The following is a 21,362-nucleotide window of genomic DNA, read 5'->3' on the forward strand; positions in this document are numbered from 1 at the left end:
ACTGAATGACAGGTTTGTCTCAGTCATCATCTATGCCAATGTATTTGCCAGGTGACAATTGGGTTTCATGCCCAAATCCTCCATACTGTGATTTTTTTTTTGGTCCCTGGAGGAAAACTGAATTTTATTCCAAGCTAAATAAGAAAACAGCGGCAATATTATTTTGAAATTTAAAAATCCACCTTTGTGGATATGTTGCTTACATCGCGGATGGGCATTCATCAACTACATGGTCTACAGCCCCGTGGAGCCACATGTTTCCCAGGTTACAGCCTAAGGTCTAATGGATTTCATTTCCCTGAATCTGGCCGATTACTGAGGAAGGAGTCATTTTCAAGAGGGGAGTCTTTTTTAATGGCCACCTGAAAAAAATCAGTTCTCCAAACTTTTGAGAGTGTGTGAAAGTGGCATGAAAGCAAAGCAAACCTTAACAAGTTTGTGGGTTCACATTCGACATCACCTAGCAACCCGCTGGCTCAGCCACATCTCTTGTCTACCCTTAGTTCTGTTTACAGACTATTCAGACAGCCCTTCGAAACCATGAAAGATATTCAGTTTCATTAGAACCATTCTCAAGGAGAAAATAATTAAAGTGAAATGAACAAACATTGCCTGGTAATGGTTTAAACTCCATTCTGATTTTAACTTACCATTTCAGGCAAGTGCAGAGATAATTCACTCAACATTTGTTCAATCCCCAACGACTTATCGCTTTAAACCGTACCAATAAGTACTAGCCTACAAAGAAACAGCAAGAATCACTTTTAGCTAGACTGGAGCCAAAGAAAAAAATAATAACTGTTGGTGATAAGGTTCTGGACATGTCCCTCTGAATGTTCTTAATTTGATTTCTGCCCTGGACATCTGAGCTGATCTGTGTGGACACTAAGTAAAAGATGGAGGGGTTATGAGGAACAAAACACCTCTAAGGCTAATTTATTACCTATCGTCAGAGATCTAGCATCATAAAAAAGTATTCAAATCATAATCGGCAGAAAGCTATATGAGTTTTAGTGCAGGGCTTAATTAAATAAATGATTCTACCATCCCTAATGTTTGCTGGGCCCCTTACTATTTGAGAATTGCCTATGTGCCTAAGTTGGCCTAGTTTTGAAATTTCTGAATTACAAATATTTTTAATGAAAAGGTTGTCTTACCTATGTGCACCCCTTTTCTCCTAGTCAGATCTTTCCCTGGAAATTCTCAGCAACACCCAAACTCAATATGGAGCTCAAGATATTTTTCAGATTTTTTAGGTCTAAACTGTCTTGTCACTCATTACAGTTTTTGGAAGGTTTAGGAAATTTAAATAACAAAGAGACAGAAGAAAACCACCCAGAGAAAACCAGGGGGCAACATCTTGGAGTGTTTCCTTATGGTATACATATTGATAAGACTAACCCTGGTGTTTGCTTTTGAAGTTTCTTTGTTAGCTAAAGTGATATTTTTCAGGACTGAAGACTTGAGAGACAAGTGCTGGTGGACATTATGAACTATTTTCTTAAAGATTGTCACTAAAATATTAATATAAGCATCAGAGTAGCCAATTTACCATCTTGTTCTTATTTGATCATTTCTTTTTCCTTATTGAAATACCAGCATGACTTCTTTTGGTAACCATTCATGGTGGAAAATCAGACACTCACTACTGTTGGAATATTACCTCCCCAAGTCACTGGTAGCTTCGTATGTGGGGGGTATGATATTTTTAAGAAAATATGTGCAATATGATAGATATTAATAGAATGTTTTCAGATTTTCATCTAAAGTAAAATCTGGGCATCTGTATATTGTTAGATCTCTAACATCCACACTGTACGACTGGTTTGCTTGTGCTTTGTGCTTTGTTGACAGTTGACAGACAAAACAAAATTATGCCTGAAGCACAAGGTACTGTATACTTAGTTGTGACCTATTATAGCCTAAGAATGTGGCTTGCTTTTTAGTTGGATGAATAGGGAGAGTATTTTGTAGAATAGACTTGGATATACTAAGAAAGATTTTCAGCTGCCCGTACTGAAAGATGCATGTCCTCCATTGAACTTTACTCCCCAAATGTCATTTTCCATATAAAATCATTTTAAGTATATTTTCTTCAGTTCCTTGCATGCAGACAATTTGAACTGTTCTAGTATTGTCCTACAGTGGTAGAATAAAATTGCTGGAAATTGTTGGCTTTCTCTGCTCACAGTATAGCAGACGATGGCTTGCATTGGGGCTCTTTAATACACCTCTGGCACATCCTCCAATGCTCAACCTCTGATTGCAAATTAAAATAACAAGACTCGTATTGGATTTGATGGGAGACAAAGCAGAACAACTTGCTAATTTATCATGTAATGTACAATTGCTAAGGCTGGAATTTGTCCACTCCTAGTGCTCTTCTGTGTGTTGAAATGAAGGCCAGTGTTTGCATCTAACCTATCATATCAGCTGGGAGTGCTCCATTATCCTTTCAGCCAACTGATGGAGAACTCTGGTCCTTGCACAAATGATCGGATCGATAAGTTTCAAATAACTTGGATGAAATGACATGTGACTGCTCATTTAAAGAGATGTCTTACTTTTAAAAAAATCAATTTCAATAATATTGAAAGTGCTTACATTGACCAACACGGCACCTTCCATTTCTGTTTTGTTTTATAATTTTGTTAAAATATATTTTGGTATTAACTTCAATGAGTAGTTTATATGTGTATCTTTCTGACGTGCTCTTCCATCCCCCACCCTGACACCTCTCGGAGAATTAATGATCAATCTTTGACATGCCAGCATGCTGTGGTGTAGAAGATTTAACTTTAAAAGCAAAACTATGCTCCTGTTACAATTTTGCCTCAAGATCTTAAGAAAAATCCCTCCCCGTTTTGGGTGCAAATGTGAGTCAGAAAACATTTTTTTAATATTTATGGAGATGCTAAATCCCAATATGTTATTCTTTAAAAGCAGCTGTGGGCTCATACTATGCACTGTCTATAAGAGATGCCATTTGTACTGGGGATAATTCTATGACAGATAACTGAGTGCAAGGGACCCCTGAAACATTTTTAAAGGGTTTGAGGTAGACAAAGCATCTAGCCTTCTCAAAATGCATGTACTTTGGGGAGCCATGAGTGGCCTCTGTAGAAAGAGGGTAGAGGGGTGATGCAGGATGGCAGACCTTACCCACTCACTGCACCTCTGAAAGCCATTAGATTTAAACTAATACATATGTCACTATTGTACTAGGTTGCGTTGGCACTTCACAATATTTCTTTGAATCCCCAACTAGCCACCTCTTCTTCCCTGCATATTAGTTCTGCCATGTCTAGTTTAAAATCCAGTGTACTTTTCTCAGAAAGGGAGATCACTTTTTCAAATGTTGACTACAAAGTCATTGCCCTTTGTAGTCGTGTTGAGAAGTGGTCTCTCTTACTAGTTCGGGTTGGGTGGGGGCTTCTTTTTCCATCTTTCATTGTTCACTGTCAGCTGTTGCTCAGCACCAGTGTTCCTCAGAACTAGAGGCAGGTGTACTATGCGAAAGAGATTTTATGTTTACTGTCTCTTACTTGATCCTCTGAACAATTCAACTAGGGTACACAGACATCCCCTCCTCCATATTATAGGCTTGAAAGCTCAGGTTCAGAATTCTGGTGGCCTGCGAAATTCCCCATCAGTGCTTCCCTATAGTTTCTTAGGATCTCAACTCTGAATTCTTCAGTGAATGTGAACCTTTGTGCTAGAGTCAGGGAGGAAACTACCAAACCCAAAACATGGGCCTTAGTTTCCTGTTAGTTAGGTAAAATGAGGTGGTTTGGGGCCTGTAACAGCTAGAGTAAGGGTGAAAGTTCTCGGAGGTTGAGAACAGTGCCCTGGTAAGAAATGGTGAAGCTTAAGGCATGGGCATTTTTAGGTGGAAGGTGTATAGAATAAGCAAAAAATAAAGAGTGCCAATAGGCAAAAGGTGATAAAGATCATGAGGAAATCAACCCATGGGCCAGAGAGTTTGTATAAGAGGATGATAAGAAACAGAAATTGAGATGAGATAATTTGAAAACCAAACTAATGCATTGCCTTTTAATATACTGTGGAAGGCACATGATGGATGGATATTAATAGAGTACACTATGGGCAAATTGGCAAGCCTTTGCATTGGACATGGGAGAGAATATAGTTAGGAAACCAGGTTTGGGCTATGCTGGTGTTGCAGAAACTAAAGGAAAGATCAACAGACAGTTTGTGACTGTTTAGAACTTAAAATGAGCTGCCATATACCTGAGTCAAAGGTAAGAGAACTCTGGACTTTAGATCTTTCCCTAAGTATTTTAACCTAATTTGCTCTTATGAGGTTTCATTTCATTGCTCCTATTCATTTATCAGAGTTTTTAAGGCTCTCTTGTATGCACTATTCATCCTCCTAAAAATATAATGCATACAAACGACTAGTATCTTGTGTTGAAGGTCCAAGGAAGCCTCAGTTACAAGAAGAAATCGATCCCTTTTTAGCAAGTGCAGACCAAAACCATTTTAGTTAAGGTGTCCGAAATATAATTTAGCAATTAGAACCAATCAGCACTTGACACAGTTTCATACAAAGTGATTTCAAGGAGTTAGTGATGCTTGGTGTAATGCAACAGATGATAGATCTTTATACTTTTATTGTTTTGCTATTGAATCTCTAACTTCTCTCCTGAATCTTTGACTTATAAATGTGATCAAGATGTGACTATCTGAAAACTTGATGACCTCTTATCTGTTTTGACAACTTGGTGTTTACATGGGATATTGCGTAAAATACTAACCAAACCTTTATATAGGTTGGCATTCCAAAGAACACTTTTAAATTATTGTCTTCCATTTACTTGGCAGCATAACTTTAGGCTGCATGTTATTTCTCAACATAAGGGATGGAAATGAGTTTACTTTTATTCCTGTGATTGATAACTTCTAAGCGAATTTATATATAATGTTAGGGTTTTTCGTTTGTTTTAATTTTATCCAAACCAGAAACAGCAGTATTCACCATGAGGTCTTTGACAGTTGGCCCAATCTTGAAATATTGTCATGGGCCTGGAACTTATTTTTAACAAAATAGTCTTTCAAAGGTAGATTTAGCCTACCTAGTTCAGACTCATTGGATAAGTGAAGGGTCAACTAAAATGTACTTGACAAAATTGAATGGAAGCTAAACTTACAGTGAATATGATGAGGGCCTATTTCTCCCCATAGAAGAGGTTTGTTTAAACTACCCACAACCACAAGCTTAATTACCAAAATAAAACAAGAAGCATAGAGTTACAGGCTTCTAATATTTTTTCAGCACCAGTTCCCTTCACACAGTTATCAGCATGTTTAATTTCCATGCATAATAGCACTAGTTATTGTTGTCATTTGTAAAGGGAGATTAGCAGATAGTAAGTACAAACAAACCCAAATAAGTACAGAATAGAGAGGTGACAAAAAAGAAAAGACCTCTTTAATGTTAATTATAACCGGTAGGAAGTCTAGACAAATTATATTATCTGTTTTCTATATGATTTGAAAGGACATTTAGTTAGTGACTCTGCCAGAGCTAGAGTTTGGTGTTTGCTTTTGAAACAGGTGAGGTGACAATTGAGCTTACCCCTGGCTGGCAGCCTCCTGGGGGGTGGGGGGAGGAGGAATACATTGATGGAATCAGGTTTCAAAAGCATCTACTGAGAGAGAGCCTCAGCCTTTTTCACATTAGCTCGAAGACATTAAAGAAAAATTCGTAATTCCAGTTTGCTTTCTCCATGTAAGCTTAGGAAGAGGAAATGAACTGCATGGGGGAGAACCAGATTTAGTTCCCATCACCATATATACTTGAGCACAAAGCTGGAAATAGTCTCCAAGTGTCACCAGTCTAGTCCAAAAACAAATGGACACTAAGAAAAGGAAATAATATTGTATGTGATTTTTTTCTTTGAGTTTGATCAGTTTCCTAAATTTTTTAAACACGGACTTCTTGATTGGATCTGATTGTTTGGAAAGAAAGACAACGAGTTATTCTAGAATCTTCAAGGAAGACTTGAATGCATTGAGTCTCGATGAAAGGAACAGCAGGTAGTCTATATTCCAACATGACAGGGATATGACAACAGTGTTCTGTCTTTCTTCTAGGGCTGGTTGATTTGTGAGGAGCCAGCTTGTCGCAGTCGAACTCGCCACCTTCCCCTACAGTTCTCAAGATATGGCCCCCTTTGCCCAGTCTGCATGAAAGCCACTCTGCGACCAGAGGTAACCAACCCACCAATGTGATAGAGGGTTTAGAGGGGTGTGAATAAAGGTCTCTGCTGGACTGCCCCATATTTCTGGGAAGTAGGTTTGCTGTTTCCCTTACCTCCACATGTATTTTTTTAACCTACAGTTCAATATGACATATACTTGATAGTCTCACATTTCATAGGTATTTCATAGACCTAAAGAGGAAAACTCACTTGTTCTCTTATTGGAGACTCAGATGTCATGATAACTCAGCACGTCATCTTAACAGGAAAGCGACACCAGTCTCTGTGGAAATGGCTGCTCTGTTAGTACTTGACTAGTTCTCTGTTTGTAAGGGTAATCTCCGAACCTAAGGGTAATCTCCGAACCTAGAACCTGAAGGACTTGTTCTGTTTTGTGGACTTGGCATTTCTAAGCAGCAGCATAGATAAGTGGTTAGATATTGAAAGGTAAAAGACTATTGTTAGCACCTCCTACCTGGGTCATTAAAATGCCTACCCTCCTTCTAAGTTTGAAATACTTTAGTCCAGTGGTCCTCAAACTATGGCCCGCGGGCCACATATTGTATTTGTATCTGTTTTGTTTCTTCATTGCAAAATAAGATATATGCAGTGTGCATAAGAATTTGTTCATAAGTTTTGCTTTTTCTATAGTCAGACCCTCCAATGGTCTGTGAACTGGCCCCCTGTTTAAAAAGTTTGAGGACCCCTGCTTTAGTCTATAACATCATGTAGGTTTCTGTTTAGATCATTAAAATTACCACCGGTAGATTCTATATTACTTTCTCCACCAAAACTCGAGTTTCCATATATTGCCATATGGTTGACTCCTTTTTACCCAATTTACTCGCCCAGCCCCTTGCTTTTTTCTCCTTAAGCATCATTGACCTAAGCAGCATTTCCCAGACCTTGGGGGAAATCAATGGTGGAAGGTCTTCTGTATACTTGGCTTTCTGTGACCAAGTTACTATAGCATACTTGGGGCCAGTCAGCATTAAACAGTTATGGTGCAGGGTCTCGGAGCCCCCATGAGAGAAAATCTGTTAGCTGTGCTACTTAACACCTATTATGTTCCCTTTCCTTGAATGATGGGAAGGTGCCTAGAGAACCTGTTCCTGGCATATTTTAATGCAGGGCTTCTATAACGAAATACAGACTTCAGATCTTTACTCAGAAAAGGATTGACCACTGGCTAGTTTAAGGAAGATATTTGCGGGGAGGGTGTCACATTCTACAGTTCCCAGGGCTTACTCCTGGTTCTTTACTCAGTGATTACTCCTGGTGGAGGTTGGGGGACTATACATGGCACTAGGGATCAAACTTGGGTCAACTGAGTGCAAGGCAAGCACCTTATGAACTGTACTACTGCGCTGGCCTTATGAAAAAGAATTTTGGGGGGTGTTTGGGCTACACACAATGGCACTCAGGGGTTACTTCTGGTTCTCTGCTCAGATATCACTCCTGGCAGGCACAGGGGACCATATGGGATGCTAGGATTTGAACCACCATTGGTCCTTGGTCAGCCGCTTGCAAGGCAAACGCCCTATTGTTGTGCTATTTCTCCGGCCTTGAAAAGAATTTTTTTATTTCAAAATACTTTTATATTCTTTTTAAATTTTAGTCTCTATGAAATTACATATGATTCGGTTTCAGGCATACAATGTTCCTTTTGCAAGATGATTGATCATGATTTTCTAAGTCGTTGGAAACTACAAATGGCCACCATCTTCCTGTGTATTCCCTTGTTCTTGTGCATATTCACATTTATTTTATATGGTTACAGTTATAATGAGAGTATGATTATGTCATTTTGTAGCTTGATTATTCTTTTTTTTTTTTTGGCTTTGGGCCACACCTAGCAGTGCTCAGGGATTACTCCTGACTCTGCACTCAGAAATTACGCCTGGCAGTATTCAGGACACCATATAAAATGTTGGGGATTGAACCCATGTCTGCCATGTGCAAGGCAAATGCCATCCCCACTGTACTATTGCTCTGATCCGTATGTTTATCCTTCTTTAGTACAGGATGGGTAGAGAACTTAGTGGTAGAATACGTGCTTTGTAAATGTGATACCCTGGGTGTGAGTCCTAACACCACATGGTCCCCTGAATATAGGAGTGATTCTCAAACACCATTGGGTATTGACTCTAAAACAAAAAACATTTTAAACACAAATGTAACCATTCTTAGTGGACATTTTAAGCTACTTCCACTGTCTACTAGAAACATGTAATGGGTATTTTTTTTCTCCTGCTAAGTGATTTTCTTGTCATTTCTAATTGTCCTTTTGGGATACATTTTTTTTTGGTGTTTTCATTTTTGGACTACACCTGGTAGTGCTAAGAACTGATTCTTGCCTCCTCTGTGCTTAAAGGTCACTCCTGGCAGGGCTCGGGGCCATATGGGGTACTGGAGATCGAACCAGGGATCAAGCCTGAGCTGCCCCTATGCACACTAAGTATCTTGCCTGTTTTATTCTCTCTGGCCCTCTTTTTATTTGGGTGAGCAGGAGGTTCCCAGTAATTTCTGGCCAACCAGGCAGTTGTACAGTATAAGTACCCTGGAGTAATGGGGATTATACAAACCACTCCGGGGAGTTCCAGGGGCCTGTATCACATACTTGGCAGTGGTTGGGGGACTTTGTGGTTCCTGGAATCAACACCCTGTCCTATCTCTCTGCCCCAGGATAAATGTTATTTTTTGGCAGTCCAGGGGATCAAACTCAAGGCCTCACATGTGCAAGTCAAATGCTCTATAGCCCAAATTCTCCATAGTCCTTACCTCCATGTCAGCAGTGTGTAAATGCACTGCAGATTTGAGTTGTCTTACCAGCCTGCTCTGTTAATGGTTTATCCAACTTAGTCTGTAGCTAGCTAGCACTTGATGACTGTGCTTGTTTTCCCACCACCTTTGCAGCATTGGGGCATTATCATTCATTTCTTTTGTATTAATTGGATAAGCATAAAATGTTTCTTGACAAATTTTGCATCTTTGGTAATTAGCAAAGTAGGATTTTTCTTAACATATGAAATGCATGTGAGAATCGACTGTCATCGCAAATTGTGTTTGCGTCATTCACATCCCAAGGCTTGCATCAGTAGGTGCAGAAAGAGCAGACATATATTTAATTGGTGTAACTCATCGCTCCAGTAGCAGACTAGGGGAACTGTATTGCTTCCTGAAATGATGCTGCCTTTTCGACTTTTTAACATCTGACTCATCGGGTCAAGTTCAGTGGAAATTGAGTGACTTCCTAGAAAGTCAGGCACTTTTATGATCCCGTTCTTGTTGAGAGATAGTAAAAGGAAGTAGTAGATCATTAAGCTTCCAATAAAAGTGGCTGGTAATGGTTTAATATCCCTGCTTATCTTCTTTCAGTTATTATTCTTGGATCCAGGACTGTGGCTCAAGTTGTATCCTTGAGCAGTTGCCTGGCATATGTGAGGTTCTGGGACCCATCCTCAGAAAAGAAAGTTATCCTTTGAATGAGTAATCTGGCAGCTTTTTTTAAAAATCACTTGATTTTCCCCCTCTTCAGCAGACATTTATCACACTGTAGAAGTGATTGGTGCTCCACCACTGTAGAGGGAGAAGCATTCATTGGTCAGTGACTCGGGTCATGTGGCTGCTCCATACACAGCCCTCTGGACTGCTGGAGGTGCCAGGACTCCTGGTTGGTGATTGTGCTCTTAGCCAGCCCTTTCAGGACCTTGACACCAGGACTTAGATTTTTCTTCTGCATTTCACTTTGAGTCATTAGTGATAGAAAAGACTTAATTCTCTAATAGTTGATGAAGAATTGAGAATATAATTTCTTAGTTCTATGTATCAGGCTGTTTTATTAGGAGGAAAAACCTACAACTTTCCAGAGCTAGTTCAAAAGAAGATCCAAAAGCAGTGGCACAGTGGAAAAAAAATCTCTGTCAACTCAGGGTTGTCCAGTGTGTCTTATTTTGCAGGATTATGTTCATCTGGTTAAGTTCTGGTTGTCATCTGTTAGTTATACATCACTTATTATTTATTATCATTTGAATGCCTAGTATTTTCTATGTCCTTTGGTAGGGACTACGGTCATGGCAGTGATTAGGAAATTTTCTTATTAATAAAGCTAGTATAAAGTCACAATCATATGAAATTGTTATGCAGAGACAAGACACTTGCTAATGAGGATAAATTCTTGGTCTTTGAATGCAACACTGAGATTACGAATATAGGGAGGGAGGGCATGAGAAGAGCAAATGGACTATATGTGCCACAGAGACTGTGTTGGAGGGTCTTGGGCACTTTGATGATGGTAAAGAGAAAGGCCATGTACATTAAAACCAAGCAGTTTGGGGCCAGAGCAATAGTACAACAAGCCTTGCATACAGTTGGCCTAACACCCCTTATACCATCTCTTGCCCCCTTCCCTAAGCCCCATCAGAAGTATCCCTGAGAAGAAAACTAGAATAAGTCCTGAGCACCCTTAAGTATACCCCAAAACAAATTCAACCCAAGCAAGTTAACAGTGTTGTAGCCTTTTAACCTAAAGATCAACTTTTGAGAATTTTAAGTTAATCACTTAAAATTACAGTTACAAATTTGTTCATGATTGTTTCAGTCATAGAATGTTCAACACTTATTCCTCCACCAATTAATATTACCCACCAACTATATCCCATTTTCCCTCCTGCCCTTCCCCACTCTGCCTTTATGACATTTTTTCTTTTCTTTCCCTTCCTCCCTCTCTGACTCCCTCTCTCCCCTCTTCTATTTTCTCTGCTTTCTCCTCTCCCCCTCCTCTCTCCTTTTTTCATTTTAGCACCATGATTTGCAATACTGTCACTGAAAGGTATTGTACATGTCGCTTTACCTACTTTCAGCAGCCAGTTCTTATTCAGCACAATCATTTCCAACTATCATTGCCATAGTGGTCCTTTCTCTGCCCTAACTGTACTCCTCCCTCCTTGTAGCAAGCTTCCTACCGTGGACCAGTCCTCCTGGCCCTCACTTCTTTTGTCTTTGGGAATTATTACCAAACTCTTTTTTTACTACCTTACAGATGAGTGCTATCATTTTATGTCAACTCCTATCCTCTGACTTATTTTACTCAGCATGATATTCTTTCATAACCATCTGTAGATAAGCAAATGTCATGGCTTTATTTTGTGTTGATGTACACAGTTTCTTTAGCCACTCATTTGTTCTGGGGTACTTGGGTTATTTTCAGATTCTGGATATTTTGAATAGTGCTGTCATAAACATAAGAGTGTAGATGCCTTTCTGCAGTGTGCTTTTGAGCCCCTGGAGCAGGGGTCTCAAACTCAATTTACCTGCAGGCCGCAGGTGGCAAAGTCGGGGTGATCCTTGAGTGCAAAGTCAGTAGTAAGCCTTGAACATTGGCTTGAACAACTAAAACAAAACAAAACAAAAAAATATTACTCTAGGGCAGGGCCACAAAATGTTGTATGGAGGGCTGTTTGCGGCAGCCGCGAGTTTGAGACCTGGAGTATATTCCCAGAAACTTTTTCTGGGTCGTATTGAAGCTCAATTTCTATTTTGTAGAGGAATGTTAATACTGTTTTCTAAAAAGGCTGGACCAGTCTATATTTCAACCCTCAGTTAATGAGAATCCCTTTATCCATGTATCCATACCAGAATAGTTTGTCTTATTCTTTTTCATATATACCAGTCTCTGTGGTATGAGATGATACATTATTATCATTTTGCATCTCCCTGATGATTAATGATGAAGCATTTAAGAAAATTTCTGCTCATCCCTCTCTCTTTTTTGGTGGAGTTGGATTTTTTTCATATAAAGTTCTACCAGTGTCATATATATGTGTGTATATATATTTTTGGGCCACACCCGGTGACACTCAGGGCTTACTCCTGGCTATGTGCTCAGAAATTGCTCCTGGCTTGGGGGACCATATGGGACATTGGGGATCAAACCCAGGTTTATCCTGGGTCAGCCATGTTCGAGGCGTTTGCTGCACTACTACTACTGCTGCGCTATCACTCCAGCTCTCTCTCTATATATATATGTGTTAATATTATATATTATACATATTAACCCCTTATGTGATATAATATAATGTCATAATTATTAATATATATTAACCCATTATGAAATGATTATTGGGTAGATAATTTCTCCCATATATGCAAGCAATGAGGAAACAGGAAAAATACTTATAACAACTGTGAATAGATTTCACTGATAACAACATAATAGTAGTAAAAAACTTTAATACCACTCTAGCATGCTACTCTTGACACATCAACCAGATTAAAACTCAGCAATAAAATGCTGGCTTTGAAGGAAAAAATAAAGATTTGGGTTAATAGATGTTTATAGGACTTTTCATCCTCAAAATGCCAAATATATTCTTCAGTGCACATGACACATTGTCCAAAATAGACCACATAGTGAGACACAAAACACCATAAAATCAAGAAAATATAAATTGTTTCAACAATCTCAGAACATGATGTACTGAAAATAGAAGTTAATCACAAACAAAAACAGATTGCTAACTCAAGCATCTAGGACTTAAACAGCTCATTACAGCAACCCATGAGTCAGAGAGGAAATAAAAATGATAAATCCTGAAAGCAAACAAGAATAAGGATACTACCTCTCAGAACTTGTGGAACACAGCAAAAGCAGTGTTAAGAGGAAGGTGCATAGCTATACAAGGTTTCATCAGGAAGGAATAAAGTGCCCACATAAATAACTACAGCTTGAGAAATTGGAAATCAAGCAACAAAAGGGTCCCAAAGTAGGCAGGAAGAAGGAAATAATAAAACCTAGAGCAGAAATTAATGAACTGGAACCCCCCCCAAATCCAAAAGATCATTGAAACCAAGAGCTATTTCTTTGAAAATATAAACAAGACCTATAAACCTAGCAGGACTCACAAAGATATAAAACACTAATATAAAATTAGAAATGAGGGGCTGGAGTGATAGCATAGTGGCAGGGCATTTGCCTTGCATGCGCCAACCCAAAATGGACTCCGGTTTGAATCCCATATTATCTCCTGAGCCTGCTAAGTGTGATTTCTAAGCCCAGAGCCAGGAGTAACCCTTGAGCGCTGCTAGGTGTGGCCCAAAAACAAAACAAACAAACAAAATTAGAAATGAAAGGAAAATGTCACAACAAACACCACAGAAATTTAAAGGATCATCAGAGATTTCTCTGAGAAGTAATACCATGTAATGATAGAACCTAGAAGAAATACATAAATTATTGGACACCTATAATCTCCCAACACTGAATCAAGATTTTGTGGAATACATGAACTAACACTATCATGGAATTTGCAATAGTAATCAAAAGTCTTCCCCCAAATAAAAGCCCAGGTCCAGGTGGATTCACTAATGAATAATTTCAATTCCTTAAAGAGGACCTACTCCAGTCCTTTTGAAGCTCTTTCAGGAAATAGAAGAAACAGAAACATTTCCAGTTTTTATGAACCTAGCATCAGATTGATACCAAAAGCAGATAAAGACACCACTAAAAAGAGATTTACAGGCCGATATCCTTGATGAACTCAAGATGCAAATATCCTCAAGAAAATATTGCAAATAGAATCCAACAATTCATCAAAACAAGTAGTATTTATACTAGGGATGCAAGGATGGTTTAACATGCGAGTCAATCAATATAATATACCATATCAATAAAAGAAAAAAAATTGCATGATCATATCAATAGATGCAGAGAAAACATTTGACAAGATCCAACACCTATTCATGATAAAAATAACTAAATAAAATAACATGCAAAAAAATAATAACTAAATACAATAAATAAAATAACTCTAAAATTGAAAATTTTCCTCAGTATAGTCAATGCTATTTATCATAAGCTCATGGCAAACATTAATGGGGAAAAACTGAAAGCCTTCCCTCTAAGATCAAGCACAAGACAAGGTTTCCCATTCTCACTACTTCTATTCAATATAGTACTGGAAGTACTTGGCATAGTAATTAGACAAGCAATGGATATCAAGGATATTTAGTTAAGAAAGGAGGAAGTCAAATTCTTACTATTTGCCATGTTTCTATATTTTAGAAAATCCTAATGATAACTACAAAAAGTTTCTGGAAACAATATTTGTATAGTAATGTGGCAGGCTACAAAATCCATGGATATGAAAAATCTATGACTTTCCTGCACACACAAAAAGAGTAGAAAGATCTATTTTTTAAACTTCCATTTAGGGTGGCGTGGAAAAACAAAACAAAACAAAAAGCCTCGCATTTACCATTTCTCCTCAGAAAATCAAGTACAGGGCCAGAGGGGTGGTGCAAGCAATAAGGTGTTCTGCCTTGCACTCACTAACCTAGGATGGATCGATCTCCCAGCATCCCATATGGTCGTCCAAGCCAGGAGCGATTTCTGAGTGCATAGCCAGGAGTAACCCCTGAGTGTCACAGGGTGTGGCCCAAGAAAAAAGAAAATCAAGTACCTCAGAGTCAGCCTGTCTAAAAGTGAAAGACATATACAAAGAAAACCTCAAAATATTACTACAAGAAATAAAAGAAAATACAAGAAAATGGAAACTCATCCCCTGCTTAGGATGATGAGGAGGAGGAGGAGGAACATCATTAAAATTTCAATATTCCCCTAAGTCAGTGGTCCTCAAACTATGGCCCACGGGCCACATATTGTATTTGTATTTGTATCTGTGTTGTTTCTTCATTGCAAAATAAGATACATGCAGTGTGCATAAGAATTTGTTCATAAGTTTTGTTTTTACTATAGTCAGACTCTCCAATGGTCTGAGGGACAGTGAACTGGCTCTATGTTTAAAAAGTTTGAGGACCCCTGCCCTAAGTATTATACAAATTCAGTGCAGTCTGTAGAAATCCATATATCTGTAACATTTTTCCAAGAAATAGATCAGATAACTCCTGAAACTCATATGGAGCATTATTTTTCCCCAGAATAGCTAAACCAATCCAGGCTGAGGGGGTGCTGTGAGATGGAATGCCTTACTTTTCCCACCTTCAAACTGTACTACAAAGTGGTAGTAACTAAAACAGCATGGTATTGAAATAAAGACAGACATTTAGACAGACCTTTAGATCATTGGAACACATCAAATATAGTGAAACAGACCTTCAGGTATATGAGTTAATCTTTTATAAAGAAGCAAAAAATGTGAAGTGAATCAAGGAAAGCCTCTTTCAAAAGAGATGCTGGAGGGGCCAGAAAGATAGCACAGCAGTAGTGTGTTTGCCTTGCACACAACTGACCCAGGACTGATGGTGGTTTGATTCCTGGCATCCCATATGGTCCCTTGAGTCTGCCAGGGGCGATTTCTGAGCTCAGAGCCAGGAGTAACCCCTGATCATTTCCGGATGTGATACCCTCCCCCCAAAAGAAGAGAGATTTGGGAAAACTAGTCAGCTACATGCAAACAAAAAACCACCTCAGATTTCTTTCTAATGCCTTACACAAGATCAAATAAAAATCAATAACTTTGATATCAGACCTAAATTCATAATTTTATATGGAGCAAAACATAGGTAGAATTCTCTATGACACTGAAGCTAAACAAAGATAGATGGCACTACATTAAATTAAGAAGCTTTTACACCTCATAGGAAATGATGACCAGGATACAAAGACAGCCCATCAAATGGAAAAAAAATTAATGTATCATAACTAACAATCAGCACTTGTAAATATTTTGGGCTAAGGCTATTACTTGGCTAGTGAGGGCTTGAGCATGTCATTCAAGTTTGCTGTTACCAGTCTTTTCTCTGACTGTGCTGGTTTCCTTATGATATAACTCTTTGTTAGTCCTGATTTGCAGTTGGTGGTGTTTCAGATTCACCTAGAATATGGACATTCACTCTTATGTGCTGACAGAGTTGTGGGAAGAAGCTGGACCATTTTCTTCCAGGGGTTTTTATTACTAACTCTTTACTCAGATACGTTTTTAAAACTTGGTCAATTTTGTTAAGTTCACAGGGGTTTGAGAGTATGCAAATTGATGCATATTTTGGAAGTACAAATGCAGAAATACAAACTTTGATATCTGCATAATTTCTATGATGAACACAACCCTTTTCATAGTAGTAATAAAGATAAACAGCTCATTCTATAAGTACATGACTTTGTATTCTTTGTGTTTTGGATTTTTTTTGTTTTAGACTACATTCAACAGTGCTGATGGCTACTCCCATCTTGGTTTACTCCTAGCAGTTTCTTGGGGGGACTGTGTGGTGTTAGGAATCAAACCTGGGACTTCCATGGGTTGTAGCAGTTATCTCCCTGCCCCAATTTTAACAGTTTGAGGGATGATCATGGCCTACTTTTGGCTCTGTGTTCAGGGATAAAAAAGAAAAAAAAAAAGGGGCCGGAGAGGTGGGGCTAGAGGTAAGGTGTCTGCCTTGCAAGTGCTAGCCAAGGAAGGACCGTGGTTCGATCCCCTGGTGTCCCATATGGTCCCCCCAAGCCAGGGGCAATTTCTGAGTGCTTAGCCAGGAGTAACCCCTGAGCATCAAATGGGTGTTGCCCGAAAAACCAAAAAAAAAAAAGAAAAAGAAATGAAGGGAGGAGGGAGGGAGGAGGCAGGGAAGGAGGGATAAAAGTTTCCACAGGATGGAATGTAGGGGTTCCAGGGGTTGAATATGAATGAGTCAGTTGCTTATAAGGCAGGCACTTAGACCATTGTACAATCTCTTTGCTACCTGGTTACCAGTTTTAGCCAAACTGCAATCATTCCTATAATTCACAAAATACAAAGCTTTAGTTCGTTTCATAGTTTTGTTAAAGTTTTAAACTAAGTTAATCTTTTCCTAAATTTACACTCTAGATGTGAAGATGGTAAATGTCTGCATGTAATTCCTGGGCCATGGTTGAAAAGAAGATAAATTATGGGGTGGAGAGATAGTATGGCGAGTAAGACTCCTGCCTTGCATATGTCAAACCTGGGCTCCATCTCTGGCATTCCATATGGCCCTCTGAGTATCAACAGAAGTAATTCCTAAATATGTAGACCCAAGAGTAACTCCTGAGCAAATCCAGGTATAGCCAAAAAAAAACAACCATAAACAAAAAATTATAAATTACACAGCCTGAGGCTGGAAAGTTGCTCAGGAGGTCTCTGCCAACTGAGCTATAGGATTTTTTTGCTTGGAGATTACTTGCTCCATGCTGGCGATGCTAAGGGAACTCCTAGGTTGCATCCAGCTATGTTTGGGGGACCATGCAGTGCCAGGGATCAAACCAGGGCCAGCTGCATGCAAAGTATGTGATAAAGAACCCATCTTTACATGTAACTTTTTTGTCTTTTACTTTCTTTCCCTTCCCTTTGTTGTTGCAATGACTGAAGTTCACACAGTTGACAGCAGTGCTTGCCTACTCCCACTTTCTGACATTACTTATTGGGGCCACAACTTTAGTTGTATTTGAGAATAATTTCATTGCAGGTGCTCTGTCACTGAACCATAATCCTGACCCTCTAAAATTTTTGAAGGCTGCTTATGTGGAAAGCAGTAAAATGACTTCTAGTCCTACTGTGGAGTCCCCTAGTATTTCTACTGTCAGCTTAGGCTATTCGTAAGTTACAGTTTCAAAATGACTGAGCCGTTTGTTGATTAGCTATGTAAGTTAGGGATGGTGATGTCTCCAAGCTACCTGCATGTATTAATCCTGTAGAAGATAAAAGCAGGAAGATAACTGTGGTCTCTCCAGAGAACATTACAACTGGGATGGAAATCTTGTTCATATGTACCTAGTCACTGGTTACTTGTCAGTGACCACTGAGTTGTACCAGGACTTTTTTGATAATAATCTTTATTTTGACCAAAGTGGATTACAAATCCTTCACAGTAATATTTTAGGTACATAGTGACATTGAATTAGGGGCATTCCCACCACCAATGTTGTCCTCTCTATACCCCTGAATGTAACAGGCCCTTTAGAGTTCTATTGTGTTTTTGAGGTCTTTGTGGTTTAATTCTGTTTGCTAAATACTCTTAAAGCAGATGCTACTCTGTCTCTTCAATATATTTTTCTTTTCTTTTTTAACATGAAATTTACATAATGAAATCAACCATTTTATAGTGAAAATGCAGTGACATTTAATACACTTATTTTTTATGACATTTAGTACACTTACACCTCACATTTTCAACATGTCCCCCACACCTCCACCCCACCGATGGGAGAAATCCCCATGCTCATTAAGCAGTCACTCCTCATTTCTTCTTCCTCCACTCCCTGGAAGCCACTAATGTACTTTCTAGCTCTGTGATATTTTTTACCTACTCTGGACATTTTATATTATACCTATTCTCGGTATGTTAAAGGAGCTGAATCATATAATATGTAACTTCATATGGCTGGCATCTTTCAGTGAACATACTACTTATGAAGTCTATTGATGTAACATGTATTACTACTTCATTCTTGTTTATGACACAGTACTAGGTCATTGATCACACTGATGACCATCTGTTTATCCATTTTTCTATTGATAGATATTTGGGTTGTTTCTTTTAATATTCTTTAGATATTTATTTTATTTTTTGTTAGCTAGCTAGGTCTTTCATTTTGGCCCAAGTCTGTGTTTTGGGGTTAGTTATTGGTCCTAGTTTACCTTAATGGTATTACACCAACCTGTACTGACCTATTCCTAACTTTGGTAAGCAGTTATGCCATACTTACTGTCTGTTTGATGAGAACCTTTTAGAGACACAAAAATAGTTCTCCTTAGAGCCTTTTTGCTAGGCCTAATATTTTTGAGTCTTTAACCATATCTCCTATGTTTTGCTGCAGAAAAAAATTACTCTAAATAACCAGAACTGCATACAATATTTCAGGTATCTTTACGAATTCTGGTATGGAACAAAACGCACCTGCTAGTGCCAAATTTTCTAGGCAGTGAGTTTCTAGGAAGTCTATTTAAGTTTTTACTTTCCTGGCATTCATATTCACAGTACTGGTTCATTTTGAACATTCTCTATACTAAAATGTATAACTTTTTTGCATATACAGTTGCTGAAAAATGTCTCAGCAGGATTTTAAGATGCAAGTGGTTTATTTAGACCAAAGTGTAAGACTCCATTAGCAGTGTATTCTTTTCCTGAGGCCACTATAATAACATGCTTCAAACTGGGTAGCTTAAACATAGGCATTTGTTATCTTGCAGTTCTAGAAGTATGAAATCCAGGTATCACTGATGCTATTATTCCTCTGAAATGTATAGGGAGAAAGCATTTTACCACTCTTTGAGGAGTGGAAAATCTTGGGGTTCCAGTGTAATCTCTGCTTCTGTAGGCAGTTGACCATCTTTCACTACATGTCTCTTCATTTTCTGAGGACACTCTTCTTTGGATTGGGAGCTGCTCTAATCTACTTTATCCTCAACTTATCTGCCAACACCCTTTTTGGGAGCTACGAAGGCCACATTGACAAGGCCCTGGCTAGTAGGATTTCCACATCTTTGAGGGGACATAGTTGAACCCCTAACAGGTAAGAAGTGCCCAGAGCTAAAGGGATTTGAAACCAAAAATTAACAGTAATTGAAATTTTCAGTAGTACATTACTATCTCAGAAATGTGTTCTTTTTGTATTAGATTCTTTTTGTCTCTTCCCACCCCCACTCACACATTGTTGTTTTTTTTTTTAAATATTAGTATAGGTGGGCTGGAGAGATAGCACAGCGAGCAGTAGGGCATTTGCCTTGCCAATCCAGGACAGACGGTTGTTTGAATCCCAACATCCCATATGGTCCCCTGAGCCTGCCAGGAGAGATTTGTGAGCACAGAGCAAGGAGTAACCCCTGAGCACCGCTGGGTGTGACCCAAAATCCAAAAAAAAATTATTATAGGAGCCAGAGTGATAGCACAGCAGATAGGGTATTTACCTTGCACACAACCAACCCAGGTTTTATCTCCAGCATCCCATATGGTCCCTCAAGCCTGCCAGGAGTGATTTCTGAGCACAGAGCCAGGAGTAACCCCTGAGCACTGTTGGGTGTGGCCCCAAAATAAAAAAAAATTATAATTTAGGTCCTGGGGTTATATTGATGTTCAAGTTTCTGGCATTAATTTATGAAGTTACTACAAATCACTACAACAGTGTCGATGGCCCTCCATTTCTGGCCTATGTCATCTCTGTCTAATTTTTCTCTATCGCACCCCACATTTGTTGAATTGACAGTTATGGTTTCAGTGTACAGTTACCTCCCATAACCATCACCCATGTGTTCCACACCCTCCACCCATGTTCTACTGCTAACTTGCTGCCAACATCTTCGTTGCCCCACCCCTCCCCTCCAACCTGGCACTGTGAGAATGGAATCCAGTGCACAGATTTCATTATTGATTGACTTTGTCCATACCCTTGATTTGTTTCCATAGCTGAATGAGTCATCCTGTATTTATCCTTCTGCCTCTGGCTTATTTCACTCAGCATGATCCCATCCAGTTCTCTATCATGCAACAGAAATCCAGGTGTGGGCTCTCCAGGAATTGCTTCGAAGTAACTGCAGTGTCATCAGTGATGTCAGGCTTCCATCCACAAGATCACAGCATGGTCCAGGGCGCTATCACAACCTGCAAGGTTGAGCAAAGGCTGAAAGGACCAAAATATTCAGCTCTTAACCACATTGCTTCTTAAATAGCCTTCCTCAAAGTCCCATTCCTACTTAGTATTCATCAGATGCCAAGAAATGAGTCTCAGAGGTGTGTGGATGGAGAGATAGTACAGCAGGGGTGGGCACTTGCCTTATATGTGGCTGACCCAGAAAGATACCCAGCAGCTCATATGGTTCCCTGATCCCCGATGGGAGTGATGCCTGAGCATAGAACCAGGAGTAAACCCTGACCACAGCCAAGTATGGCCCAAAAATGAAACAAGCAAACAAAAGAAATTCGTCACATAAAGAAAATGGATGCACGGGGTATTGGAGGTCAACTAGACACGTTCCTGCAAAGCCCACAAAATCTCCTCCTGTGTTGCTAGCCCATCAGTATCCCATTATGGAGATGTTGGGTCCTGGATTAGTCACATCCCCAGCCTTTTGGCTTTGGCAAATCTCTTATCTTTTCCAAAATATTGATGACCATGTGGAAGTGTTTGCATGGACAAAGCAGTGGATGGAAGACCTCCAAGCAGAGGGCCGCTGC

The 21,362-nt window shown here is 39.2% G+C and overlaps 1 protein-coding gene across 1 annotated transcript in view; it reads left to right on the forward strand.

The window, feature by feature from the left end:
* The window catches only part of POLA1 (DNA polymerase alpha 1, catalytic subunit), a 340,991-nt gene that overhangs the window by 218,959 nt on the left and 100,670 nt on the right, over positions 1 to 21,362 (forward strand). Inside the window, exon 35 of the mRNA XM_049766833.1 lies at positions 6,118 to 6,234. Coding sequence (XP_049622790.1) covers positions 6,118 to 6,234 — 117 coding nt within the window. The remainder of the gene's footprint in view (positions 1 to 6,117; positions 6,235 to 21,362) is intronic.

The sequence above is a fragment of the Suncus etruscus genome, chromosome X, assembly GCF_024139225.1.
Source record: "Suncus etruscus isolate mSunEtr1 chromosome X, mSunEtr1.pri.cur, whole genome shotgun sequence".
Taxonomy (NCBI): Eukaryota; Metazoa; Chordata; class Mammalia; order Eulipotyphla; family Soricidae; genus Suncus; species Suncus etruscus.